The sequence below is a fragment of the Ochotona princeps genome, chromosome 7 (genome assembly GCF_030435755.1).
Source record: "Ochotona princeps isolate mOchPri1 chromosome 7, mOchPri1.hap1, whole genome shotgun sequence".
NCBI classification, from domain to species: domain Eukaryota; kingdom Metazoa; phylum Chordata; class Mammalia; order Lagomorpha; family Ochotonidae; genus Ochotona; species Ochotona princeps.
In genome coordinates this window covers 60,671,110-60,698,846 of record NC_080838.1, presented here as the reverse complement: position 1 = coordinate 60,698,846, position 27,737 = coordinate 60,671,110, and the positions used below count along the sequence as shown (strand labels likewise).

The 27,737-nt window shown below is 46.9% G+C and overlaps 1 protein-coding gene and 1 long non-coding RNA gene across 4 annotated transcripts in view; one reads left to right on the top strand and one right to left on the bottom strand.

Moving 5' to 3' along the window:
* Positions 1–784: 784 nt before the first annotated feature.
* Positions 785–21,697, bottom strand: LOC131480830 (uncharacterized). The gene is made up of 3 exons (XR_009245851.1): positions 20,795–21,697; positions 7,828–8,125; positions 785–924 (listed from the first exon to the last, which is right to left on the bottom strand). It is a non-coding gene; the product is annotated as an uncharacterized LOC131480830 (long non-coding RNA).
* Positions 21,698–22,268: 571 nt separating this feature from the next.
* Positions 22,269–27,737, top strand: part of LOC101524728 (uncharacterized protein C4orf36) — a 46,179-nt gene continuing 40,710 nt past the window's right edge. For 2 of the 3 annotated variants that reach the window (XM_004590643.4, XM_058667100.1), the window contains exons 1-3: positions 22,323–22,342; positions 23,064–23,193; positions 27,401–27,555. In XM_004590643.4, the coding sequence (XP_004590700.2) occupies positions 23,129–23,193; positions 27,401–27,555 (220 nt within the window). In that variant the 5' untranslated portion in view covers positions 22,323–22,342; positions 23,064–23,128. Of the gene's footprint in view, positions 22,292–22,322; positions 22,343–23,063; positions 23,194–27,400; positions 27,556–27,737 lie in introns of those variants that run through there. The other variant, XM_058667101.1, reaches the window with a different exon arrangement.

Below are 27,737 nucleotides of genomic sequence, written 5' to 3'. Positions count from 1 at the left end.
TCTTCCCAAGCCAGGAGTGAGGCCCTGCTGACCCTGGCTGCAGGGTCCCTTCCTCTCTGACCACTGGAAGAACCTGCCTTCCTCGCCCGGACCTTCTCCACCTGTGCTTTAGGCGATTGATTCCTGACCTTGCTTGATACTTCAATGTCTGATTTGGGCTCTGATTGCTCCAGTTCCTGCAACAACAGTGGGTAGAACCTATATCTCTTTGTTATCCCACGAGTCACCCCAGCTTCTGGCATACAATGAATCCTCAAAAAACATTCACAAAAGTAGAGATCTTTAGTGTGCAGAAGGAGAACTGCAGGGAGAGAAAGCAAGGAAAGAAAAATAAAGAACCAACTTCCTCTCCTGAGCTGGCCCAGATGGTGGAAATTTTTTTCTGTACACTTTTGGCCAAAGAGGAAAAGGTGCTTTCCAATTTCTTATTATTTCTTAAAATAATTCCACAAGGCATATTCCTTTTTTTTTTTAAATCATAGTTGAAATAGAGAAATGAAAGTTTGCTCAAGATCCTCAGGCAAGAGAGGAAGTGAACCCAGATTAGAACATGTAATCATGTTTTCCCCAGCTACACCCTAAGCTTACTCAGAAACTCACTGACATTAATCTCCTTTCTCTTATCAAGCTCTTTTTCCTTTGGCACAACCTCTTCTGCCTCTGCCCATATACATACATGTCTTTGCCCACATACCACCAGTTTAAATGCTTATTTATTTATGTTAATCTACTTGACAGGCAGAAAGGGAGGGGGGAGGAAGGGAGGCAGAAAGAGAGAGTGGTTAAGCCCACAATTCCTAGAGTTGGATCAGGTGGAAGCCGGGAGCCAAGAACTGCATCTGGGTCTTCTACATGGGTGGGAGGGATCCCAATGCTCTAGTCATCATCCATTATCTTCCAGGATGTACTGATGGGACGTTTGATCTGAAGCGGAGAAGTCAAGATTTGAACTGATGTCTGGTATGAAACACAGGCAACTTAAGTGGTGGTATAATATGCTCACATCCCATGTGAGCACTGCTTTTAGGCCCAGCTGCTCCACTTTCCATCTGGGCTTCCTGTCAATGCACTTGGGAAAGCAGTAGAGAGTGGCCTGAGTTCTTGGGCCCCTGCCACCCTTATAGGAGACGCTGACAAAGTTTCAGGTTCCTGGCTTTGGTTTGGCCCAGTTCTAGCTTTTGTGGTTATTTGGGAGAGTGAATTAGTACATGGAAGATCTCTCTCTCTCTCCTTCTCTCTCTCTCCTTCTCTCTATTTCTGTAACTATGCCTTTCAAATAAATAGATTTTAGATTTTATTTTACTTATTTGAAAGAGTTACACACACACACACACACACACACGAGAGACAGATAGGGAGAGACAAAAGAGAGGGAGATATTCCATCCATGGATTTTATTTCACAGATGGCTTCAATGGCCACAACTGAGTTGATCTGAAGTAGGAGCCAGGTGCCAGGAGTTTTTTTTTTTTTTTTTAAATCTTCCCTATGAGTGTAGGAGCCAGGAACTTAGGCCATTTTCTGTTGCATCCCCAGGCACATTAGCAAGCAGCTATATTGAAAGCGGAATAGGGAGCTTCCAGCAGTGAAGCACCTGAGGGGGTGCGTGGGCTAGGTTGGACTCAATGCTTGGGGCCCTAGCCGCAGCCACTGCTGCCAAACAGTGAGTGAGTCCCGGGCTTGTCTGGGTCCGAGAGGTTTCTCCCTTCATGGTAAGTACACTGTGAAGGGATTTTTCGGGAGCTAGGTTCAGTCCATGGCTCTGTCCGCCATCGCCGTCTTGTGGTGAGCGGAGCCTAGGGCTTGGGTGTGGGAGCTTCCAGCAGCGCAGTGGCTGCTGGGGGTACCTGAGCCAGGTAAAACTCAGTGCTTGGGGCCCTAGCCCCAGCCACCACTGCCAAGCGGTGAGTGAGTCATGCGCTCTTGGGCGGCTAGCGTTCCAACTGGCGTCAGGCTCCACCCACTGGCTGCCCAGTGGCAAGGTCTGGGTCTTGGGGGTGTGGAATTACTGCCTAGGGACATCCATGAATAAGACCACTATGCATGTAGATGAGGAATGAATCCTGAGGGACTCCCAATATCAGAGTCACTGTACTTGTAAGTAAGCAAGGGGACTGAGACCTGGTGGTTTGGAGGGGAGAGACCGGAAGATCTGTTTTGGTCAGACTGATACATCAGCCCACATGAGACTCCTGAGTAGGGCTTGTTAGCATGGAACATTGCTGACCACCTTGCGAAAGCTAGGGCTGGGGACCTGTCTAGCAGGGTTAGATCCAAGTACCTGACTGAATATCAGAACAGGGGATGGATCACATTGGGCAGGACCATGACACTAACCAGCACGTGAAAGAACCAGGTCTGGGGGTAGATTCTGTGAGGGATATGTGAGCCTAACCCTGTGGAAATACAAGTCCTGCTGGTTAACTCAAGAGTTGGAGTAGGGATGGGCTTAGCTAGGTGTGACCATGAAACCTGCCATCACTCATGGGTACAGGGACCGAGCATAGTCTGGGAGATCCAGGCTGCAGCACCTGCATGTGTGTCCAAAAATAAGGTGTGGGTGTGGACCAGGCTACAACATTCACCAAATTCACCGGCTCAAACAAGGCCAAGATGGAGGGGCAGGCTATGCTGGGCAAGGGCCTAACGCTTGCTGGCATACATGAGATCTGGGTCTGGGAATGGGCCAAGTGGGGGAATGTGGGAAACTTCCCTAGTGGGTCATAGTTCCTGCTGGTGATCACATGGTCCAGGCCTGGGGGTTGGGCAAACTAGGCAAGGCAGCTCTAACTATTGGCTAATGTGTGGGTTGGTTTTGGAGGGGAGCTGACTGGGCAGGGCCGAGCAAACCTTAGTTCACTGGCAAGTGCAGAAACCAGGCTGGTGCACAGGTCATGCCAGGCTAGGCTGTCACACCTACTGGTTTGCATGAGCCAGGGATGGGAGCAGACTGAGCAGGGCCAGATTCCAGCACCTGCCAGCGAGAGTCAGGACTGGGGACAGACCGGGTCAGGCCAGGCTACTGCATCCAAAGGTAAATGTCATGACAGGTGAGGTGTTATGCCAAGCTGGGTCATAGCAATCACTGTTACACACAAGATCTATGGCTGAGAACAGGCCTGGTTGGAGAGCTAAGGGGACAGCCTGGCTGGGATGTGGTTCCCACTGCTAAGTGCTGGGCCGGAGTGGGAGCTGCGTTCTGGTCTGGATATGGCTCTAGTGTCCCTTAGCACAAGTGTGGACTAGGGCTGGGAGTGCTGGACTGGGCTAGACTCCAACACCAACTGGTACTCATGAGGACTAGGGTTAGGTGTAGGATGGGCTAGGCTAGGTTTTTGCCTCTGCTGAGCCAGGTATAAGCTGTGTCTGCGTGTGAAACAGGCTTGGCTGGGCTGTAACACCCAACAATAAAAACTGGAATGGGCTGAATGGTGGTCAGGAAAGGCCACTGTTCATTCTAGGACATGAGGTGGACTGAGTAGGGCTGGCCCATGGACCCACTGGTGTGTGTGAGAGCTGGCATTAGGAGAGGTTCTGATGGAGGAGCTTGGGAAACTCCTCTGTCAGGACACAGTCCCTGCAGGTGAGCACAAGAACCATGATAGGGAGCAGCCCAGACCAGACCAGGGAATGGTACCAGCAGTATACATTTGGTGTAGGTCAGTTCACATCACCTGCTGGCAAATCTGAACACCAAAATGGAGTGTGGGTCAGGCCGGGTTTGGCCGCAACACATGCCAGTACACAAGAGGGCTGGGACTTGGTGCTGGCTGGGCTGAGCTAGGCTGTAGTCCCCACCAGCGTGAGCTGGAATTGAAGGTGGGCTTGGCCAGGCCAGGCTACAGCACCCACTGGCAAACGCAGAGGTGCATGCCAGACTGGGTGGGCCACAGCACTCATTCAGCACACATGAGAAATAGGGGGAGGGGACAAAGCCAGTAGGGGGCACTGCATGGGACTCCCCTGTTGGACCACCACTCCCACTGGAGAGCGTGAGTTAAGATAGTGGCAGACCAGACTGGGCAGGGCTACAATACCTGTTGGCCTCATGTGGGCTGGATCACCGAACAGCCAGGAAGGTTGACTATTCCTAATGGTGCAAGCAAGAGTCACAGTGAGTGTGGGTTGGTTGGACTTTGCTACAACATCAGCTGGCAGATGCTGGCCCTGTCAAGTTAAACTGTAGAACTGTACGCCTGTCATGGAAAGTGCATGATCCGGGAGTATGAGTGGTCCCAGTAAGGAAACAGTGGGCACTTCCCTCCTGGGTTGCCACTCTGACTGGTGAGCATGAAAGCCAGGACTGGGGAAGACGTGGCTAGACTGAGAGTGGTACCCACCAACAATGTATTGTGTGGCCTGGATAGTGGGGCTGGTTGGGTTGAACTAGGCTTCAACACCCATTGACATGTATGAGAGCTGAATGGAATGTGGGACAGACTAGACCAGTCTGCTGTACATACGGGCAAGCATGGGAACCAGGGCAGGAGGTGAGTCTGGTGGGGTTATTGCAGGTTGTTTCAACTAGGCTGCGGCTCCTAGTGGCTTGTGTGAGGGGAAGATCAGCCTGGACTGCAACACCCATTGGTTTGTGAAGAAGACAGGGCTGGAGGCAGAACTGACCCAGCAATTGCAACTACTAGTGTGAGTGTAGGCTGATGTGGGTGACAGAGAGAGCTGGACCTCATACTAGCATGCACACATGAAACAGGTCTGGGATCATTTCAGATGAGATTTCTTTGAGGATCCCCCAAGCTGAACCACTGGACTTAAAACTTCAACTACGGGGAGAATTGCAGGATCTGTGGACTGGTTGCAGAGTGCATGTGTCAGAACAGGCTTCTTCGTGGCTTAGATGGAGCAGTGAATGGCATACCCAGATGCTCATGGAGAATATGGCAGTCCATTGGAGCCTGGAGAGAACATCTGGTACCAGTGCAGACGAAGGGGGACGGAACAAATTGGTCAACTACCCCAGCCACGTGTTGACAGCAGATGGAGACTCTAAGGTGGACTTTGTCAGTCAATGGTTCTTGGAAGGATTTCCTTAAGGATCAGTGAGATTGACAGCATTTCAGAACTATTGAAAGCACTTGAACAGAACCTTCAGTGCATGCTCCACACTGGGATGGCATTGGGTGACTGTCTCCCATCCCTGGGTACTGAGCCAGTTGAGAGGCTGGGTGCTGCTTCTCGTTTTATCTCCCCATTTTCCCCAAATACGGAAAGAAGAGAAACAAAATTTGGAAACAATGGTCTTACCTCTTTCCCCTAAGCCTCCACGCTTCTCGCCCTAATCAACTAAATAAACATAATCAAAAATAGAATAAAAAAGAAAGTGGAGCAGGGCCCAACAACCCAACATGATAGATCAATTGACTAATCCTCCACCTTCAAGTGCCAGCATCCCATATGCACACCTGTTCATGTCCTGGATGCTCCACTTCCCTTCCAGTTCCTTGCCTGTAAACTGGGAGAGCAGTAGAGGATGACCCAAAGCCTTGGGACCTTCCACTCATGTGGGAGATCCGAGGAGGCTGCTGGCTCCTGGCTCTGGATCAGCTCAGCTCTGGACATTGCAGCCACTTGGGGAGTGAAGCAGTGGATAGAAGATCTTTCTCTCTGTCTCTCCTTCTTTGTGTATATCTGCCTTTGGAAATTTTCATGGAAGAGAAAATTATTTCGTAAGCCAAGAAAATTTTGAAAAGAATTCAATAGGTAAGTTCAGAAGTTTTTGAAAACTTGAGGTGTCTATGTAGATACTTTAATTGCTATATGCAATTTTTGTAAAAATGAAAGTTGAAGTTCATTGAAATGCAGATTTAGAGAGATAAGGAGAGACAGAAAGATCTTCCGTCCTCTGTTTCACTCTCCAAGTGGCTTCAATGGCTGGAATTGCGCAGTTCTGAAGCCAGGAGTCTGGAGCCTCTTCCGGGTCTCCCACGTGGGTGCAGAGTCCCAAGGCCCTAGACCATCTTCTGCTGCTTTCCCAAGCCACAACCAGGGAGCTAGATGGGAAATGGAACACCCGAAGCACAAACTGTTGCCATATGGGATTCCGGCAGATGCAAGGCAAGGATTCAGCCACTATGCCATTGTGTTCGGCCCACAACCAGAGGCTCTTAAAATTTACCAGTAAACCCTCTTGACAGAGAATTCTCTTAAAAATGCACATCCCTGGGCTCCACCCCCTATGGAAGATGAAAATAGGGTAAGCCTAAGACATATATGTTTTTCACAAACCCCAAGGGATAATCTCACACCTGTGTGCTTCAGTCATTCTTGGAGACATGTCTAAAAAGACTTGGAAAAGAGCCATCTTCATTGAGCCAATTCTTTTTTTTTCTTTTAAGATTTATTTATTTTTATTACAAAGTCAGATACACAGAGAGAAGGAGAGACATAGAGGAAGATCTTCCGTCCGATGATTCACTCCCCAAGTGATTGCAACGGCTGGCGCTGTGCCAATCCAAAGCCGGGAACCAGGAGCCTCTTCCAGGTCTGCCACACGGGTGCAGTGTCCCAAGGCTTTGGGCCATCCTCCACTGCTTTCCCAGGCCACAGGCAGGGAGCTGGATGGGAAGTGGAGCTGCCGGAATTAGAACCGACCCCTATATGGGATCCTGGTGCATTTAAGGCGAGGACTTAAGCCGCCAGGCCATGCTGCCAGGCCCAATTCAGCCAATTCTTCTTCTTCTTCTTCTTTTTAATAATATTACTTAGTTGATTAGGGTACAAAGGATCAAGGGCTACAGGAAAGTGGGTAATACCATTGTTTCCACACTAATGTCATCATTTTTTCCCCCTATATCTGGGATCAAGGGAGAAACAAAGGGAAAAGCCCCACTCAGCCTCCCTCCCATCCCAGGTTCCTGATGTGAGGCAAGCTCTGAGGGTTGTCATTGAGCTAATTCTTGATCCTTATGCCAGACCATCTGATTCAAAACACCAGGGCCTGGGAATATGCATTTTAAGTAATTTCACCCCTTGATTCTTCTGGATGCCAGGAATTTTCCTCATTTCTCTTTGCTAAGTTTATTTGCTCCCCTACATTAAAGTTCAGAAAACCCTCATAGAGAAATTGAGAAAGATGAATCCCTACTTTGCAATAAACATTGATTTTTCAATCATCCCTTCCAAGCTTTCATAGTCTATTTCTAGCTAATTGCTGATCTGATCATTTTTCTGGAGATGGCCGGTTTCCAAGGTCAGCCACTCTCTCACCCTCTGAAGGGCTCATGACTGCAGAAGGCCTGTCCATGGCCAGACCAGTCCATTCCAACAGGGGCTAGAACCTCAGATACCCAAGCGATGTGCAAACTGTCTTCCTGGAAGATGGGCACTGTGGTCTTCCTAGGGCCAAGTTCAGGTCAATTGTGTGCTTCCCTCCACACCCCCCCACAAAGCCATGTCTAACATTTCATACCAGATGCCAATTTCATTTAAAAAAAAAAAAAACAAACCAAAAAGATTGTCTTTCACATCACTTGAAGGGCATGATGTGTGATCTTACCAAGACCGTGGGTTTGAGTCTTGGGCTCACTCCTGACAACGTCCGAGTTTGGACCAGGGCAAGTCCAGGGAGTCTGCACTGCCACCGAGTGGCAGTTGTGTGAGGTCAGGAGATCCAGCTGCATCCTCTTTGCTCACCCTGCCTGTTCTCAACACCTGCAAGATTTGTAAATTAGGAAGATCTTCTCCAGTTCCCCCTGCTTTTCCTTTCTGGAGGTCTCCATGCTTACATGATAAACACTGTCCCACCCACTGGAGGAGTCACGGTGGCCTTACACAGGAGCCTACCTGTCACATACACTGCAATTCCATTACTTTCCTGCAACAGCTCTCCTCTCCTTGGAGATGGACTTTCCAAATGCCTGTGAGAAGTAGTGTTGATGGCTTCTGGGTAGGCGATGAAGCACAGCTATGCTGACTTGTCGTGGCAGAAGCAGGAGCAGTGGCCAGGGTCTTCGTTTGTTTCTTGCCCTCTGCACTGCTTTCCATGGTGCACCTTGTAGTCCCCAAGACCAGAGTGCATCTGCCAGTGGACTCCACAGCATCTTGGCTCAGGTCCGCTCACTGACCACGGCCAACTGGACACCAAGGAGGCAAGTCCACGGACTTCTTCCTGGGTTGGGGGAGGTCATGAAATAAAGTGGAAAAGGTTCTTTTTTTTTTTTTTTAAATTATTTATTATTTAACTTCAGTAATTACATTGTATTATGTGACACAATTACATAGATACTTGGGTTCTCCCCACCCCTCCCCAAACCCCCCCACCATGGTGGATTCCTCCACCTAGTTGCATAACCACAGCTCAAGTTCAGTTGAGATTCCCCCATTGCAAGCGTATACCAAACATAGAGTCCAGCATCTTATTGTCCAGTCAAGTTCAACGGCTTCTTAGGTATACCCTCTCTGGTCTGAAGACAGAGCCAGCAGAGTATCATCCCAGTCAATTGAAAGCTCCAACATACCATCAGCAAAAATTTACATCATTATGGAATTAATTGACATAGTAATGAGTAACCAATATGTTAAAAGTAAATGCGAGTTCCCAGTCACCTTCTGTGACCACCTCACCTATACTTCAATTTTAGTTTATACACAACATATAACATTCAAAACATAACATGTTATACATAACATCATTTCATCTTAAATTAAGGCAAACATGTGGTATTTAACCTTTTGGGATTGGCTCATTTCCCTTAGCATTATGGTTTCCGGAAAAGGTTCTTAAATCACCACATCTCCATGCTGTTTCTCTTTCAGATATTTTTGAGGATGAGAAAGACAAAGGAGAAGAAGGTATGAAGGAATGGAAACCAAAAGGAGTCCTGGACTTATGTGGTCTGCTGGAGCTGCCGTAACAAAACACCGCAGACTGGGAGTGTGCCCAACTGAAACTACTTTCCCCATAGGGCGAGAGGCAGAGCTGGTCTTTGGCAGGCCTCTCTCCTTGCCCTATAGATGGTTGCTTCTCTCACTATTCCCACAGATAACCTTATACCTGATGTCTCTTCCTCGTCTCACAAGGACACCAGTCCTATGGTTTCTATGAGTTCTGGATGTCATTCGGCTTTAACTATTCCCTGAAAGAGTCAGTTCTATCTCTAAATGTAATCCAGTTGGAGGTTAAGGTTCCCGCAGATGGGTTTAGTGGACACAGTTTAGACTCTAACAATAGCCAGTTGTGGTTTTTGGCTTAAGATCATATTTTAGGCGTGGGTGTTGTGGTGTAATAGGTTAAGCTGCTAACTGGGATACAAGATCCAACATTGGGGTGCTGGTTTAAGTCCTAGTTACCTGCTTCTGATTCAGTTTCGAGCTGATGTGTGTGGGGAGGTAGCTGATAATGGCCCCCTGCCATTCATTTGGGAGACTTGGATGCAATTTCTGGCTCCTGTTTCTGACTTGGTCAGCCCAGGCTATTGTAGGCATTTGGGAAGTGAAACTGAGGATGGAAAAATCTCTGTCACTGTGCCTTTCAAGTAGGTCAAAATAAACACAACATTTTAAAAATATGTATTTTAACAGATGTGTTTATTTATTTTAAGGCAGAGTTACACAGAAAGAGAGGGAGGGAAGGAGAAAGAGAGAAAGAGAGAGAGAGAGAGAGAGACTGTTTTTTGTATACTAGTTCACTCCCCAGATGGTAACAATTGTTGGAGATAAGCCAGTCTAATGCCAGGAACCAGGAGTTTCTTATGGGTCTCCCACGTGGGTTCAGTGGTCCATGTACTTGGGCCATCCTCTGGTGGCACAGCAGCAGGGAGCTGAATCACAAGTGGGACAGCCAGAGTTGCTGGTTCCAAAAGTAGCATCTGTACTCACTACACCACAGTGTCAGCCCTAACACATTTCTTATAAACAATATTTTAAAGCAATGACCTCATTTTCCTTGGCATCCATATGGGATGCTGGTGATGCAGGTGGTGGCTTTACATGCAATGCCACAATACCAACGCCCAGTGTTCTATTTCTTAGCCTGGTTAGCAGTTTAAGAGGTGATTACTTGGGCCCGGCATGGTGGCCTAGTGGCTAAAGTCCTCACCTTGAACGCCCCGGGATCCCATATGGGCGCCAGTTCTAATTCCGGCAGCTCCACTTCCCATCCAGCTTCCTGCTTGTGGCCTGGGAAAGCGGTGGAGGACGGCCCAAAGCCTTGGGACCCTGCACCCGTGTGGGAGATCTGGAAGAGGTTCCTGTCTCCTGGCTTCAGATCGGCATAGCACCAGCCATTGTGGTCACTTGGGGAGTGAATCATCGGACGGAAGATCTTCCTCTCTGTCTTTCCTCTTCTCTGTATATCTGACTTTGCAATAAAAAATAAAAAATAATAAATCTTTAAAAAAAGAGGTGATTACTTTTTCATAGTTTAACTTGAGATTTATTGCTGTTTTTCAAAATATGATAGTTTAAAAATTACTTGTGGCCATTTGGGGAATAAACTAGCAGATAGGAGATCCTTTCTTCTCTGTGACTTTCAGAAAAAAAGAAAGAAAAAAGAAAGTTGACTGTAAATCAGAACGCTTTATGTGTGTTGCTTAAATCATAGCCCTTCTTCTAAAGGGGGCCACTGTCTTGTGTAGCACGGCATTCATTCCACGATGTCACGGTCCCTTGTCTCTGTTGAGTTGCTGTGGCTACATCCCTAGCAAGTACTCAAGGTCCTCAGAACATGGTAGGGAAAACTTGAAAACTTCCTGCCCTTTCAAGGTTCCCATTGTAGTTATGAGTGATCACACAGGCAACATCAAACACAGGAGAACCTCATAGAAGCTCTGCATGCTGTTAAGGGCCACTAATGGGGTCACCAAGAACCCCAGCCGCAATGGTGGGCTTTGTGCAGCAAACTATGGACAGGCTGGAGCGGGGCCACTGAGGACTATATGAGGTGTGTAAAATGGTTAGGAAGGACTTCCACAGAACAGGTACTGCAACTGCATTTGAGAGCTGAGACAGATGATGAATCGGATGCAGTCTCCCAAGTCTGGGTTGCTACGCCTACCAGCACACAGGACAAATAGGTCTGGGGGCAAGCTAGGCATGGGTACTTGGAGAATCTCCTGGGCCTGGCTATCGTACTTACTGGTACTCATGGGATCTGGGGATGCAGGTGGGATATGCCAGGCTGCAGCACCTGTTGGTGAATGAGAGTGCCAAGTCAGGGGGCTAGCCTGGTAGGGGTTCTGGAGGGTTGCTCTGACTAGGCCAAGGTACCTCCCTGAGAGTGCAAGAGCTGGGTTTGCGGGCAGATTGTTCCAAGCCATTGCAACAGTTAAAGAGCAGGGCAGGGAGTGGGGGCGGGGTGGGCTGTGTGACCACTGCAACTGCCACTGAACATGACAGCTAAATCTGAGGACTGGCTTGGTAGAGGTCACCCCTTTCTACCCCTCCATCCCCACTCCACTGCCAACTAGGCAACTGCACCCACTGGTATAAGCAAGAGTCAGGGGTTGGAGAAGGCCAGATGAGGCCATAGCATCCACCAGAATCCATGGGAGCCAGGTCTGGGGTATGGCCTAGCAACAGTTTAAGGGGTTTCCAACTGGGCCTTAGCACTTGCTGGTACATGCAAGGGCCAGGTCTGGAGACCAGCCTGCTTGGGGTTTTAGAGGGTCACTTTGACCAGGCCAAGGCATCCACTGGTGAGTGTGAGAGTTGGGTCTGGAAAATAGCCTGGAAGTTCAAGGAGGCTGCCCAACTGGGTCACTGTACTCACTGGAACATGTGAGAGCAGATGTTAGGTGGGCTGCTGGAGCAGCTGGGATTCTAACTAGCTCCCATAGGAGAGCTCAGTACTTTAGATGGTAGCTTAATCTGCCAGCCCCAATCCAATTTGCATTTTGAATGGGTTGCCTTGGCTGATACATTGAGAAAAACTGTGATGTTCACCATTTACAGGTCGGATGTCAGGTTCCAGAACAGTTGCCTCAGACACAGCTCACCAGGGGCACAGCACAGACGCAAATCAGCAGGTTGTCACCAGGGCCATGAGGCTGCCCTCTGTGTTGCCTGCTACAGTGCACCTCCTGGTTTCCACACCCAATATTAGCTCAGACACTAATGGCAGAAAGGTTTCTCTGCTTTCCCTATTTGTCTGAATCATCTGTTTCAGATTCCAGAGCCCAAGGAGGGAGTCCAGACCCTGTCAGGAGTCTGGCCTGACCCACGGGGCCAGAGGAAGAGGGGTCTGGCCCTTGTATGGTGCCAGACAAGTTCTGGTTTCCCTCAAAACTCCTACAGGCATGCTCTCCAACAGAGGAAGGAGATTGCATCTTAGTTAACTAAAAGAACAAAACAGAACATTGTCCACTTTGATTCTGAATGGACAGTGTGGTACTTGAAAAAGCAATAAGAAATTTCAATCCAGAATTCCAAGAGGAACTTCTTTTTTTTTTTTAATATGAATTGGTGATTTATTTATTTATTTGTTTATTTTTATTAATTACATTGTATTATGTGACACTGTTTCATAGGCTCTGGAATTCCCCCATCCCCTCCCCAAACTCTCCCCCCATGCTGGATCCCTCAACCTTTTTGTAGTATTACTGGTCAAATTCAGTCAAGATTCTTTCATTGCAAGCATAGAGTCCAGCATCTTATTGTCCAGATAAATTCAGTGGTTTCTTGGGGAGACCATCTCTGGTCTGATGGCTGAGTTGGCAGAATATCATCTCGATCAATTAAAAGACACAACATAACATCAACGACAATTTACAACATCATGGAATTAATTGACATGGTATTGAGTAACAAATATGTTAAAAAATGCAAGTTCTTAACCACATCCTGTGACTACTTCATTGACATTTCAATTTTAGTTTATACACAGAACCGGTTGCTATACACCTTATAATGGCTATAGGGTACTATTCAGCTGTCTCGTGTCTATTTTCATTTTAGTATTTAGCAGTTTATAGTGTTGAAGCATAATTTTGCTGAACTTGGCAGATTTTAGGATAGTCTAAACTGGCTTATAATTCTAACAAGGCATATGTCCAAGAGGAATTTCTTTTTTTTTTTTTTTTAAGATTTATATATTTTTTATTACAAAGTCAAATGTACAGACAGGAGGAGAGACAGAGAGGAAGATCTTCCATCCGATGATTCACTCCCTAAGTGACCGCAACGGCTGGTGCTGTGCCAATCCGAAGCCGGGAACCAGGAACCTCTTCCAGGTCGCTCACGCAGGTGCAGTGTCCCAAAGCCTTGGGCCGTCCTCGACTGCTTTCCCAGGCCACAAGCAGGGAGCTGGATGGGAAGTGGAGCAGCCGGGATTAGAACCGGTGCTGCCCATATGGGATCCCAGGGCGTACAAGGTGAGGACTTTAGCTGCTAGGCCACCATGTCGGGCCCCAAGAGGAACTTCTTAAGAAACTATGGGAAGGCCCAGCGCTGTGACCTAGTGGCTCAAGTCCTCACCTTGAAAGTGCCGGGATTCCATATGAGTGCTGGTTCTAATCCCGGCAACCCTGCTTCCCATCCAGCTCTCTGCTTATGGCTTGGGAAAGCAGTGGAGGATGGCCCAAAGCCTTGGAACCCTGCACCCGCGTGGGAGACCTGGAGGAAGTTCCTGTCTCCTGGCTTTGGATCGGCGCAGCACCGGCCGTTGTGCTCACTTGGGGAGTGAATCATGAGACAAAAGATATTTCTCTCCGTCTCTCCTCCTCTCAATATACATCTGACTGTGCAATTAAAAACAAAAAGACACTAAGGGAAAACAAAAAATCATCCTGGGCTCTGGACCTTCTTTAAGATGTTAAAAGTTACATGGACTTGAATTATACACAGTGATAGACTTGACTTTTGGATTTGCAGCCATGTTAATATGATGAATTTTTTAAAAAAGATTTTATTTATTTTTATGGGAAAATCAGATATACAGAGAGAAGGAGAGATAGAGAGGAAGATCTTTCATCTGATGGTTCATTCACCAAGTGGCCAGGAGCCAGGAGCTTCTTCTGGGTCCCCCATGCGGGTTCAAGGTTTCAAACCATCCTTGATTGCTTTCCCAGGCCACAAGTAGGGAGCTGGATGGGAAGTGTAGCCGCCGGGATTAAGAACTAGCGCCCATATGGGAACTTGGCACACATAAGGTGATAACTTTAACCAGTAGGCTACTGCACTGAGCCCGTGATGAATGTATTTATTTATTTATTTAGTGCTGAAAATCAGTACCACAAACTTGAGTAGTGGAAAATAACAGCCCACCCTTTTCTTGAAGGTTGGGTCTCCACAAAGCTGAAATGAATGTATCAGCTGGGCTGTGTTCTCATCTGGAACCCAGGTCTTCTTCTAAGCTTCCTGCAGCTGTTGGTGGAATTCAGTCCCTTCTTCTAGATGAAGTTCCCATTCTCTTGGGGCTGTCAGCAGGGGTTGTTCTAAGTTCCCATGGGGATGATGCATGGAAGTGTCCTTTCTCATCCTGCAAGAGAGTGAGTTGTTTGATAGAACAGAGTTTGAGAGACCCTAATATAATCCCTGAGCTGTCCTTGCCACAGAAACATCCAGTCAAGCAAACAACTGTCTTATTAACAGCTACAGGCTCTGCCCACTCAAGAGGGGATGATGCAGGGCTTGTGCCTTGGGCATGGGAATCAAGAGGGCTCTGTTAGGTCACCAGGGCTGCCATAATAGAGTGCCACAGGTTTGGTGACTTAAACAAAAGACATTCATTCCCTGAGCAGCCTGGAATCTACAAGGTCAACATCAAGCTTTCATCAGGGTTGGTTTCATTCTGCAGCCAGTATCCTTGGCCTGCCAGAGAATGGCCTTGTATGTTTCCTTTTGTGTGTGTCTAATTTCTTCTTTTTATAAGGTCACCAGTCATATAGGATTAGGCTTTACCCATATGTTCTCATTTTACTTTAAAGATCTTAACAGCTCTATCTCCAAACATACTAGTAGACTTCCACACATGAATTTTGAGAGAACACCATTTAAGCTATAACAGGAATCATCTTGCAGTTATGCCTATCATGTTAGCTAGTTACAAGGTTAAGGGGAATTCCTATGAAAGGAAGTAGAAAGGCACTAATTAAGTCACTTCAAGTCTTATTCTGCTTGTGGAGTTTCAGGTCTTCTTTTAAAGACTCACAACTTGCAAAACATAAAGCATAAAGCCCTGGAATAGAAAGTATTTTTATGAACACTTCCACAGGGTGTGAGCTTAAGTCCTGGCTACTCTGTTTCTGATTCAGCTTCCTGCTAGTGTACTTGGAAAGGCAGTGGAGGTACTTGGGCCTCTGCCATCCATATGGCAGACCAGAATGGAGTTTCTGGCTTTTGATTTTTGCATGGCACAGACCTAACTTCGGAAGCTGTGTAGATGGTGAACGAGGCATGCAAGATGTTTCTCTTGCTGTGTGTGTGTTCCTCTGTTATTCAGTTGTTCAAACAAAAAGATCAACAAAATTATATCTAAAATCTAAAACTTCTCCCGAATTATAATCCTTGGAGAATATATAGTGTCATTTTTGGTTGAAAGCATTAAATCGGAATCAAGTAATGTTAGGTTTAAATTCTGTGATCTTAGAAAAGTTATGGTGGAGAGAATCAAGACGGTGGAATAGGGTAAGGACACGTTTAAACAGATGGAGAAAAATTAGCGAGGGTAAAGCAGAGAGGCACATTCTGGGAAATAGGATAGGACAAAATGACAGAAGAGGGGTACTTGGAGACTGACAGACACAGGAAAACAGCAGAGATCATTTTCTGGTGTTGCAGTGACCAGATACCCTAGTGACATTTAGCTAATGGGTGATCTGAACTCCACTGGTGGCCAGAACTCCACCAGCAACCAGGTGGGAGGGGGAGTTCACCAGAAGCTCAGGAGGTGAACCCAGACAAAGAACTGCCTGTCCTGCTGGGTTGTTTGAATTGACCAGGAGCAGAGACAGCAGCAGATTCCAAACAGGTGGTGCGGGAACAGAGTGGATTTCACAGACTCTCACGAGGACTGAACTGGGAACCATTTTGTGTAGGGAGGCGAAGGCTATGGGACAGAACTGCACATGCACTAAGCTGGGAGCAAACTCATTTCCAGTTCAGTGAATTGCAACAATGTGGTATCCTACAGGTTCTACTCAAAATAGGTCTGGGTAGCCCCAGAGCTAATGGCCAGCAGATCCACAAGTCCATGAATGGTACATTAGGTGCCAGTTTGTATAGTGTGGCAAAGGCTTTGAGGCTGCGGGGACAACAGTAAGTTGTGCATGCACTGAGCTGGGAGCAAATCCATTGAGGGAAAATACTGATTTTGGTATCTTATGGGTCAAAATAGACCCATGTGGCCCACATACCTAACAGCCAGCAGATTCTGGCAAGACCAGTACCACCAGCAACCTAGCTATTCAGGACACCTGGTGTCTCCCTAATCTCGGGAACTGCTCAAATCAGAAGGGAGAGAAACTTGCACAAAGATGCAACAACAGCATGGGATCACAGGAGGTGGAGAGTGGTGAGCCACTTGCTGGGGCTCTGCAGACCATGGTGGAAATCTAACATAAGAACACAGACCTGAAACTCACTGGAGGGAGAGGCACAAGTGACTGCAAACAAAGAACTGGGTACCAACTGTAATAAGTAAAATCAAATTGTAGACCAGGGGTGATTATAGGTTTCTGTGAGCTTAGAAACCTGCCCTAAGGAGAAGAATCTGCTAACCAGAAGTACAATGACCAAGAGTAAAAGAAGAGACAGAGGCACAATGAATATTACTGAAGATTCCTCTGCAAAGGAGCAAAAGGCTCTGCCAACCTCAGGGATAACTGAGGAATGCACAGGAAAATGGGGGCTATCGAATTCAGAAAACTCATTACCAAGCTTCTTACAACAATGAAAAGCACATATTGGAGTTCAAGGAATTTAAGGGGCCCGGCGGCATGGCCTAGTGACTAAAGTCCTCACCTTGAAAGCCCCGGGATCCCATATGGGCGCCGGTTCTAATCCCGGCAGCTCCACTTCCCATCCAGCTCCCTGCTTGTGGCCTGGGAAAGCAGTTGAGGATGGCCCAATGCATTGGGACCCTGCACCCGCGTGGGAGACCCGGAGGAGGTTCCTGGTTCCCGGCATCGGATTGGCGCGCATCGGCCCGTTGCGGCTCACTTGGGGAGTGAATCATCGGACGGAAGATCTTCCTCTCTGTCTCTCCTCCTGTGTGTATATCTGGCTGTAATAAAATGAATAAATCTTAAAAAAAAAAGGAATTTAAGGAGTATGTCACATAGGAAATAGAAATACAAACAAAATCAAACTGAATTATAAGAAATTAAGGATGCAATAGAGTAAATCAGAAATTCAATGGAAAGTCTCAATAATAGAATGATGGAGGCAGAAGAAAGAATCTTAGAATTGGAAGATATTTCTTGTCACAATGGGGAAACAATCAAAAAGCTGGAAGCGGAGCTGGGTCAAGCTAACAAAAGCATTCAAGAAATAAGAGACACTATTAAAATGTCAAATATAAGAGTTATGTGCCATGGTGCCTTAGCCTAGTGGCTAAAGTCCAGGAACCCATATGGGCACCAGTTCAAATGCCAGCTCTCCTCTTCCCTTCCAGCTCCCTGACTATGACCTGGGAAAGCAATTGAGGACTGCGTAAAGCCTTGGGACTCTGCACCTGTGTTTTAGACCTGGAAGAAGCTCCTGGCTCCTGGCTGTGGATTGGTTCAGCTCAAGCCATTGCAGCCTCTTGGGGAGTGAACCAGCAGAAGGAAGATCCTCCTCTCTGTCTCTCCTCCTTTGTCTGTATCTGTCTTTCCAATAAAAAAATACATAAATCTTTTTTTAAAAAAAGTTCTTGATTTTGTTTTTCATTTTTTCAACGACACATTAGTCATTCAGTAACATGTTATTTAACTTCATGGCGTTGTTAATTTCTATTTTTCTCCCTGGTGCTGATTTTGTTTTGTGGCTTTTCATTTAAGGGGATGTCTAGTAACTGTGTAATGGAGACTGACATATGCAGGAGTGAGGACATAATACAGTATGCATCTCTACTTCCAGATCAAAGATGGACTCCCAATGAAACTGTGAAATATATCTTGACACTAGGATTGACTCTGTGCCATTGTCTTATGTCCACAATGATGGGCTTATGACTGTTTATGAAGAACTATAATAGCAGAACTCTGAGGGGGAAGATTTGGGGAGGAGATAAGGGAAATGCCAAGGCCTATGGAATTGTATCATAAAATTACAATGATGATAAAGAAATGAAGAAAAAGTTATGCTGGCCAATGTAGTAGTGTATTACGCTAATTTTGTCTGTGGTGGCAGCATTCTGTACAGCTGTAATGTTGGTTTTCAAGCAGAAATGAATTTTAACAGAAAGTTAATTATGATTATGGTGCTTCACATTTTTCTTATCTAATCCCCCGAATCCATTACTAAATTAATAGTATTGGGCCTGGCGTGGTGGCCCAGCGACTAAAGTCCTCACGTTGAACGCGCCGGGATCCCATAGGGGCACTGGTTCTAATCCTGGCAGCTCCACTTCCCATCCAGCTCCCTGCTTGTGGCCTGGGAAAGCAGTCGAGGACGGCCCAAAGCCTTGGGACCCTGCACCTGTGTGGGAGATCTGGAAGAGGTTCCTGGTTCCCAGCTTCGGATTGGCGCAGCAACAGCCATTGCAGTCACTTGGGCAGTGAACATTGGACGGAAGATCTTCCTGTCTCTCCTTCTCTCTGTATATCCGACTTTGCAATAAATAAATAAATCTTTAAAAAATAAATTAATAGTAACATCTATTGTGTGATATAAAAGGAGACATTGCATAATAAGTATGTGGAACAATGTTCAATGTCTTGATTCTTTTCTTTGCCTCCCTTTTGTTTCATTTTAACACTAGGTGGCAGTAATGATCTCTTGACCGATTACAATGCCAACTGAAGCTTTGGTAATGGTGAAATGAGTGGAAGTTTTACCCAACAAGATGTGTAGAGGGCGCCAGCAAAGGGGGAGAGGGATTGAGAAAGGGAGTCGTGGAAACCAAGAGGGAGAGAAAAAATTTTTAGAAAAGGATTTTGTATTTCAAAAACAGTTATTATGAAGGGAAATCAGATTTTTATTGGACAATCTTCAACCTTCTAGAAAATTCTATATCACTTCTTGTTTTTAAATACATGCTATTATAGCACAGTGAATTAAGCTACCATTGTGACACTGGCATTCCATACCAAGGTGCCAGTTTGCGATCCAGCTGCCCTTCTAATGCATTCTTGCTAATGGACCTGGGAAGCAGCAGCAGACAGCTCAAACACTTGGGTCCTTAATATCCATGTGCTACATTAGGATGGATTTCCTGCTTCTTGGCTTTGGCCTGACGCAGATCCAGCTGTGTGTGGGCCATCTGGGGAGGAACCAGGAAATGGAAGATCTCTGTCCTTCTCTCTTGGTCACTGTCTTCAAATAAATACATATTGTAAAAGTACATCTGGTAAAAATACACACACACACACACACACACACACACACTGGTATATTCGTGTTGGCAATATTAAGGATTTTAAGTGTCCTGCATGACATTTAGCAAAATCAGCAACATAATAAATGTCTATAAAGCATGTATTTGTTCATTGACATCTCAGTATATCTCCATAAGAAAACTTTGACCATTTTCTTTCACGGAAAACATTCTTTCTCCATGAAGACAATAAGTTCAGTATTTTCTGTTGCTGTGTGACTATGACCCCAAAGTTGGTGTTTCACAGTGACAAGCATTTTTTCTCTGAGTGTGAGGTGGTGGTTCTGCTGATGGTCTCTCATGTGGCTTCAACCAAGACAAGCTGGGGATGTAGGTATCCAGGGGTCGGACCAAGCTTTGGAGGCTCTGCGACCATAGGATGGCTCACTCCCAAGGCACATCCATTTGTCCGTAAGGCAGTGTGAGGACCTTCCCCAGTGTGGCAGCTGGTTTTCCCAGTGTGAGTGATCTGGGAGGGGGGCAAGTCACAATATCTTTTATGACCTCATCTCCAAAGTCTGGCATTGAACTTCCATTGTATTTGTTCACAGTGAGTCACAGGAAAGAACACAATTGCTAGGGATTTTATACATACACAGGAAATGGAGTCTCAAACCACTGGCTGTGGGATCTCCATTGTGGCTCTGAAGCCGTCGCCTGCTGTCCCTGGACCCTGATTTTTTTCCATTTAAGGAGCACAGCCACAGGCAGACGAGGTGCCTCAGGTAAGGCGGTTTGCCTCCCCTATCTGGGTGCAACCTCAGGTGCCTGCTTTTGTTTTTTTCATTTCTAAAAGGAAATGATCTAAGACAGTGGTTTTCAAACTTTTTACAGTGTATTTAACACTTAAACACCCACATGCGCATGTATATCTGTATCCATATGGAACAGAAATCAAAGTTCCACAGAACAACAGCTCCTTACATTGATTTATGTGCTATAATTAATCTTATTTCCTATTTGATGTTAGTTAATTAAAATAATTTAAAAAATAATGTAAAAATCAACTATACTACTCTCAACCGTCCAATAAGCGTTTCATCTTTATGTGAAAAACCAAACCTTGATCTTATTTCTGGGTGATTTTCCACTGGGACTACAAAGAGAAGTGTTAGCAAGAGTGAGCAAGACTTCACCTTCCAACTACTCATTGTAATACAAGAGGGGAAATCAGTGGTGAGGGGAAGGGAGTTGGGTAGGGAAGTCCCAGAGCCTATGGAACTGTATCATAAAATATACTTGATCTTAGCCAAAAGGCTGAGAAGTGATGCATTATAAAATAATAATAATAATAATAATAATAATAATAATAATCGACTTCACTGTCCAGTTTGTGGCATGGAGAAAAGCATATTGTAAAGATGGGTCAACCTTGGGCCTGAAGTGACAGCCTAGTGGCTACAGTTCCTGCCTTGCATGCGCCAGGATCCGATATGTGTGCTGGTTTGTATCCTGGCTGCTCCACTTCCCCTTCCAGCTCCCTATTGTAGCCTGGGAAAGCAGAAGAGGATGGCCCGAAGCCTTGAGACCCTGCACCTGCATGGAAGACCCAGAAGAAGCTCCTGGCTTCAGATTGGTTCAGCTCTGGCCGTTGTAGCCACTTGGGGAGTGACCCAGCAGATGGAAGAGCTTTCTGTCTCTCCTCTTCTCTGTAAATCTGATTTACCAATAAAAACACATAAACCTTAAAAAAAAAGTGGGTCAACCTGGGAGGCTAGTCCAGGATCTGGCTTAAGTGGACAGTGTATGGTGTTTAGCCTCAAAAGTTGGTTCTGCTTCCCACCACGTGACTTTGGCTAGGCCAAAGCAGAATCCCCACGGTCTATGTCATAAAGTTGTGTCCAGGCTCACAGTTAGGTAATTGGGCACTCCCTATGTGTGACAGGGAAGTGAAATGCCCGCTCTTTGATGCTCACAATCGGCCAGGAGAGAGATTATCTTTGTTTTATAGGCAAAGACAGATGCACAGAAGTCATAGAAACAAGATTTTCAAGTTAGCTGGTGGCAGAGCTAGAATCCAAAAACGTGTTCCCACGGCAAACCTTGACGCCACAGCTAAGAGCCAGCCATTTCCTGTGACCTCCCCTGATGCCATCAGGTACACAGATATGACTCATCTGGGAGTCGCCACAGTGGAATGACTTTAGAACCTGGTCCACCAGGTCACATTTCCTGACTTAAACATGAGCTGTTAAGATGAACACATTAAACATCACCTGTGGGCCCCCATGACTCACCAGTACTGACCACCACCAACAGTAGGGCTTCCACTCTCCAGGGTCGCTAGAGACACAACAGCCAGCACAGCACAGCTGGGCACATTTTTCTTCTAAAAAAAAAATAATAAAAATGAGGGAGAGAGAGCTCAAATGCTCCCAACAGCAGGGGCTGGGTCAGGCTCAAACCAGGAGCCAGAACTCCTGTCGGGTCTTCCTAAGGTGACAGGGACTCAAGTGCATTTGTGCAGTTTCCCAGGGTGGACAGGGGAGTCCCCTGCCAGGCCCCCTTCCAGATGTCTTCCACACACTGCCTCGGACACTCAGAGAAGGGCCCTGCATTGGTCCTGCTGCACGTCAACCTTTCCTCTGCTCGGGTCAGAAACCCAGGCCTCTCCGCAAGCGGAGCCGGCACCACAAAGCCCTTTATTGAGGGCCCCCTGAGTGACGCGGGGGAGCGCCCGCAGTTCCGGCCGCGAGCAGGAAAGAGGCAAGAGGGCCCCGCCGCGCGGGTTCGCGGCGTGCGCGCTGCCCTGTGCGCCTCGGCCGGCGCGCGCTCACCTTTGGCCGGCGCGCGCTCAACCTGCGTCCCCCTCAAGCTCAGGTACTGGGGTCGCCGGCGTCGGCGCTCACCCCGAGGACCCCTCCAGCCCAGGTACTGGGGTCGCTGGCCTCAAGCTAAGGCACGGAGGCCAGCGGCTCGCATTCAGCCCTCGGCCGGCGCGCGTTGTGCTCGTGTACTTAACCCCAAGGATGCTGAGGTCGCCCGCCCACTCGCCCGGGACTTGGGACCCCGCGTTCCGCCGCGTGGGAGGAAGGGCGCGGCCCGGGCCAGCCTCAGCGTCCCCTTGGCCTCGGGCTCTGCCCCTCCCTGGAACCGGTTCCTGCAGCCAGCTGCACGCCTCGTCCCACGTCGACGTGCCAGGGCAAGGACGCGGGCTGAGGACAACGGGGCTGAGGGCTGACGCTCTCCTCTCCCCTCCAGCCCCCCTTTTAATGGAGCGTTGGGAAAGCGGGAGAACCTGGGGAAGGATTGCCTCGTGGGTAGGGCCCAGGGCGGCCTCCTGCTGGTGGCTGCATTGGGCGGCTGTAGCCTTGACATACACACCTGGGCTCTGCTCCCCTGCAGCTAACAGGGACCTTGCTTCAGGATGGCAGCTCTCTGTAGGATTTGCCCTCTGTAGGATGGCAGGAAGTGAAGAGTTTTGCTCATGGAAAATTAAGAACACAGTTGTAGGTTCAGGGGTCAGGGCCAGTCAACCATTTCTTAGGGACTCTTTACGTTCAGAACTGCCTTGGGGGCATCTTTTTTTATTATTTGGTTATGCAAATATTCAGGTGAAAACTGTTAATGAGGTGCATTGGAATCATTTCAGGCAAAGTGAACCAAGTATCTGTGACCTTCCCTCAGGCTCCTGAGGCATTTGGGTAGTAGTCCACCATGGCTTATGGCTTGCCAAGGAAGAACACAGTGAAAACCATTTTGAGGGGCAGTTGTTACAATGTGTAAGTATTTTTTTTATCAAGGTAAGCAGTGAGTGGGGGGTGGGGATTATTTTGGCTAAGAATAACGGTGTGGGATTACATGAGAGGAGTTGATCCAGCCAGGTATCGGGATCCTAGGCTTGTTTTTTTTTTTTTTTTTTTTTTTTTTTTTTTTTTTTTAAGACATCTGTGGTTTGCTCTATAGATACTGGTGTACTGGTGTATGGTTTTTTTTTTTTTTTTTTTTTTGAAAAGCAGAGTTACTGTGAGACATTGATTTTCCATCCGCTGGTTCACTCCCCAGATGGAAGCAATGGCTGCAGCTGAGTCAATTTGAAACCAGGAACCAGGAGCCTCCTTAGGGCCTTCCAGGCAGTTGTAGAGTTCCAAGGCTTTGGGCCATCCTCTGCTGCTTTCCCAGGCTATGAGCAGGGAGCTGGAAGGGACGTGGATGCAGAGCAGTTCTGGGACAGGAACTGGCGCTCACATGGGATGCTGGCACTTGTAGGCAGAAGTTGAGCCAATTATGCCACTGGGCTATACCCCAAGACAACTGCTGTTATAAGAATATATAAATGATCTGTCTTGGTCTTTACAACAAAGCAATACTTTGAAATGAGAAAACGGAATTCTGAAGGAAAAGTTCAGTCAGTGTCAGCCATGTAATGAGGTCCAGGCTAGAATGTCTGGATGTTCTTACTGAACTGTATTTTCTGCTGCCCCCATTATCTTAGGATAGTCCAAATCTACCTTTAAAACACTCTGATGGAATACAGAACCAGTGGTGTACATTTTGATATAGGCAATACATAGACATTACTTTGCGATATTTTTTTTTTCAAAAAAAGATTTATTTGAGCAGAAAAAGTGAGTGGGAGAAGGAGAGGAGACCTTCTGTTTTCTAGTTCTTTCTTCACATGGTCAGATCTTATGCTGAAGCTAGAAGCCAGGAAACCTCCTCTGGGTTTGCCCTTTGGGTGACAGGCACCCATGTACTCACACCTTCTGCTGCCTTCTCAGGCAGTGGAGTTGGGAGGTGGATCAGAAGAGCAACAGGCAAGCCTTGAAATGACACTATGATATGGGATGATATTGCAGTCATAAGCTTGACTTGCTATACCACAGCAAGCACTGGCCCCAACCATTTTTCTCGAGCTGGGCTTCAAGCCTAGCCTTGCCCTTGGGTCTCTTGTGTTTGACTTCCTCCTTTGTACAGTAGACACACTAGCCATATGTAGATTAAAAGGAGGTCATTCATGTGATGCAATCACATTGCCTGGAATAATGTGAACAGACAGTGAACATGTGCTGCTGCCACACAGAACATTTGCCCTGTATACTGTCCTACTACCTTTTGTAAGGTTGGATTCATGTTTAGAACCAGAACTCCACACAGAATGGAGTTTAGCTTATAACAAGCTTTTCTGGGAGCACTCCCGGCCGAGGGTCACTGGTCTGGTACAGTGAGCCAGGGAAGTCGCGCCCAGGGGACGTGAGGGGCTGTTTTCATCAGGGGGCTGTAGAGGTGGGGGTTGCAGGACAAAGCAATGTCCGAGGCTCCCTTAGACCTTGGTGAATCTGTATGGCACTGCGGGACTGCTGGCTGCCTTCTGGTACGGCCTTCTCAGCCAGCCACCCTTCTCAGCCTCCTCCTAGGCCGCCCCTCACCCACCCCAGCGGGGCCTTACACCTTTCACTTTTTAAAATGTTTGCACTTGTTTTATCTGATACTGTTTACTGCCGCTTTATGCCATTTACAGGTCAGTTGAATTTATCTTTTTAACAATATGCTAAGAAGCAGGTAGAGTCGTACAGAATTATAAAACGAGATATTGGAATAACCACAAAACCCCTCATCATTTGCATTTTTGTTTAATTGTGTCAGTTCGTTTAGACCTTGAACCACAGGCAACTGTTATGGTAGACAGTTTATATATAAAGCTATTCCTATTTCTGGAGAATGATTTTATTAAGTTATTAAAATCTGTTTATTTTAAAGGCAGGGAGATAGAGATCTACTTGATTCACTCCCCAAATACTTGGAAAAGCTGGGGCTTTGCCAGGTCCACCAGGAGCCTGAATCACTGGGGTCTCCCATGTGGATGACAGGAGCCCAGGTGTTTGGGCCGTCACCTGCTGCTTCTCAGAGTGTGTCTTAAGCAGAAGCTGGAATTGGAAATGGAGCTGACTTGAATCCAGGCACCCTGATACGGATACTGAGATCCCAAGAAACATCCTAACTATTGTGTCATACCCCACTCCCACCCCCCCTTTTTTATTTTTTTTTTTTTAAGATTTATTTTATTTTTATTACAAAGTCAGATATACTAAGAGGAGGAGAGACAGAGAGAAAGTGGAGCTGCCGGGATTAGAACCAGCAGCCACATGGGATCAAGGAGAGGACCTTAGCCAGCAGGCCACGCTGCCGAGCCCCACCCCCCCTTTTTTAAAAAAGATTTTGAGAGTTACAGAAAGAGAGGGTAGATACACAGAGTCAGAGATCTTCTACCTGCTGGTTCACACTCCAGATGGCTGTAACAGCCAGCGCTGGGCCAAGCCGAAGCCAGGAGCCAAAAGTTTCATCTGATTCTTCCTGCGGTAGAGCTCAAATACTAAGGGCCATCTTCTGCTTTTCTCAGGCCATAGACAGGGAGCTGGGTCAGAAGTGAAAGAGCCGGGACAGGAACCCATGCCCACATGGGATAGTAGTTGCTGTGTGTCCCTCGTAGAGTTGTAGCAGTTACTGCCTGATGTAGTAGGCCCTAATCAACATTAGCTTATCAACAAAGTAGGATTAAACTTCCTTACATGCAAGTTCTAAAGTGTGTTTAATGAGGCTCTTGGTAGACAGTAAAGTGATTTCTCTGTTTTTAAACAACTTAAATAAACTTACAGGTACATTTTTGTGACTAACTCAAGTCCATCTGTAATAATTACTGACCTGAGTCACTTCCTAAAGTAAGATGGAAAATTATCAAAAAAGCTGGACTAGACGAAGGGGTGGCCTGTGTGTGACACTGTCCCTTCCTTGCTTGAACCAAGGCAGACTCTTCCTTTGTGTTATGTGGGTGAGGATGAGCTTGTACTGAATGATAAGCAGCTGGTTGATATTTCAAGTAGAATTAGGCTAAATAAAACATTTGCTTTGGGCCCAGTGCGGTAGCCTAGTGGCTAAAGTCCTTGCCTTGCACGTACTGGGTTCCCATATGAGTGCCAGTTCGTGTCCTAGCTGTTCCACTTCCCATCCAGCTCCCTGCTTGTGGCCTGGGAAAGCAGTCGAGGACGGCCCAAAGCCTTGGAACCCTGCACCCATGTGGAAGACCCACAAGAATCTCCTGGCTCTTGGCTCTGGGTCAGCTCAGCTCTGGCTGTGTTGCAGCCACTTGGGGAATGAACCAGCGTGCGGAAGATCTTTCTCTCTGTCTCTTCTCCTCTCTGTATATATGCTTTTCCAATAGAAATAAATTAATCTTAAAAAATTGCTTAAGGTTTGTAGTGGTTTTTTTTTTTTTAATATCCAAGTTATTTACCATTTGAAAGGCAGACAGCTGGAGAGAGAGAGAAACGTATAGATAGAAAACCTATCCTCTGGTTCATTTACCAATGTGTATCAGGGCCAAGTTGGGCTGAGTTGAAGCTAGGAGCTGGGATTGCAGTTCGTGTATCTCCCGTGGACAACAGGAGTCACATTGAAGCATCACTGCTTCCTGCCAGGGTCTGCATGACTGGGGGGCTGGAGACAGAGGAGACTGAACTGGGGATTGTACCTAGGACTGTGATGTGGGACCCAGCGGCCTTAGCCATGGGCAAAGGACACATCCCCTGGTGATTATTTCCCATGTTGCAACTTCTTCCCCATCCCTGTAACCCACACTGAAAGTCCGAAGGTTTGCCAGGTTTTTAATCAGCCGTGGAAGGCTTGGTGGCTCACAGTTCACATCCATATCCCGTTACCTGGAAAGAGTCTGCTCCCTCCACGGGGGCATCACTGTGAACCAAAGTTCCTGGCATTATCATTTCTGGTTATTTTTTTCCCCCCATTTCATCTCTGCATTACTCTGAGATCTGTCTCTGCTCAGAGTGGCGATTGCCCCAAACCTGTCTCCCTATACACCAGAATGTCCAGTAGCAAAAGAACTGAGAATGAGTATGCTGGCTCTAGAAAGCACAGTGTAGATGCTGGGTAAACATGTTTGCTGTTGAATGAATGGATGAATTTTTGCTTCAGACAGGAACCTTGGGATCTCGCATTACTTACCAAGACCTGGTACACCAATCTAGCCAACTTCAAGTTGCCTTTTTTGGAAGAAATTAAATATGGCGGTCCTATCAAGCTCATGAAGTGTAAAATTGCCAAGGATGATCTACTCCCTTCAGCGAATTGTACGTTTCTTTTTTTTTTTTTTTTTTAAAGATTTTTTATTATTGGAAAGCCGGATATACAGAGAGGAGGAGAGACAGAGAGGAAGATCTTCCATCCGATGTTTCACTCCCCAAGTGAGCCGCAACAGGCCGGTGCGCGCCGATCTGAAGCCGGGAACCTGAAACCTCTTCCAGGTCTCCCA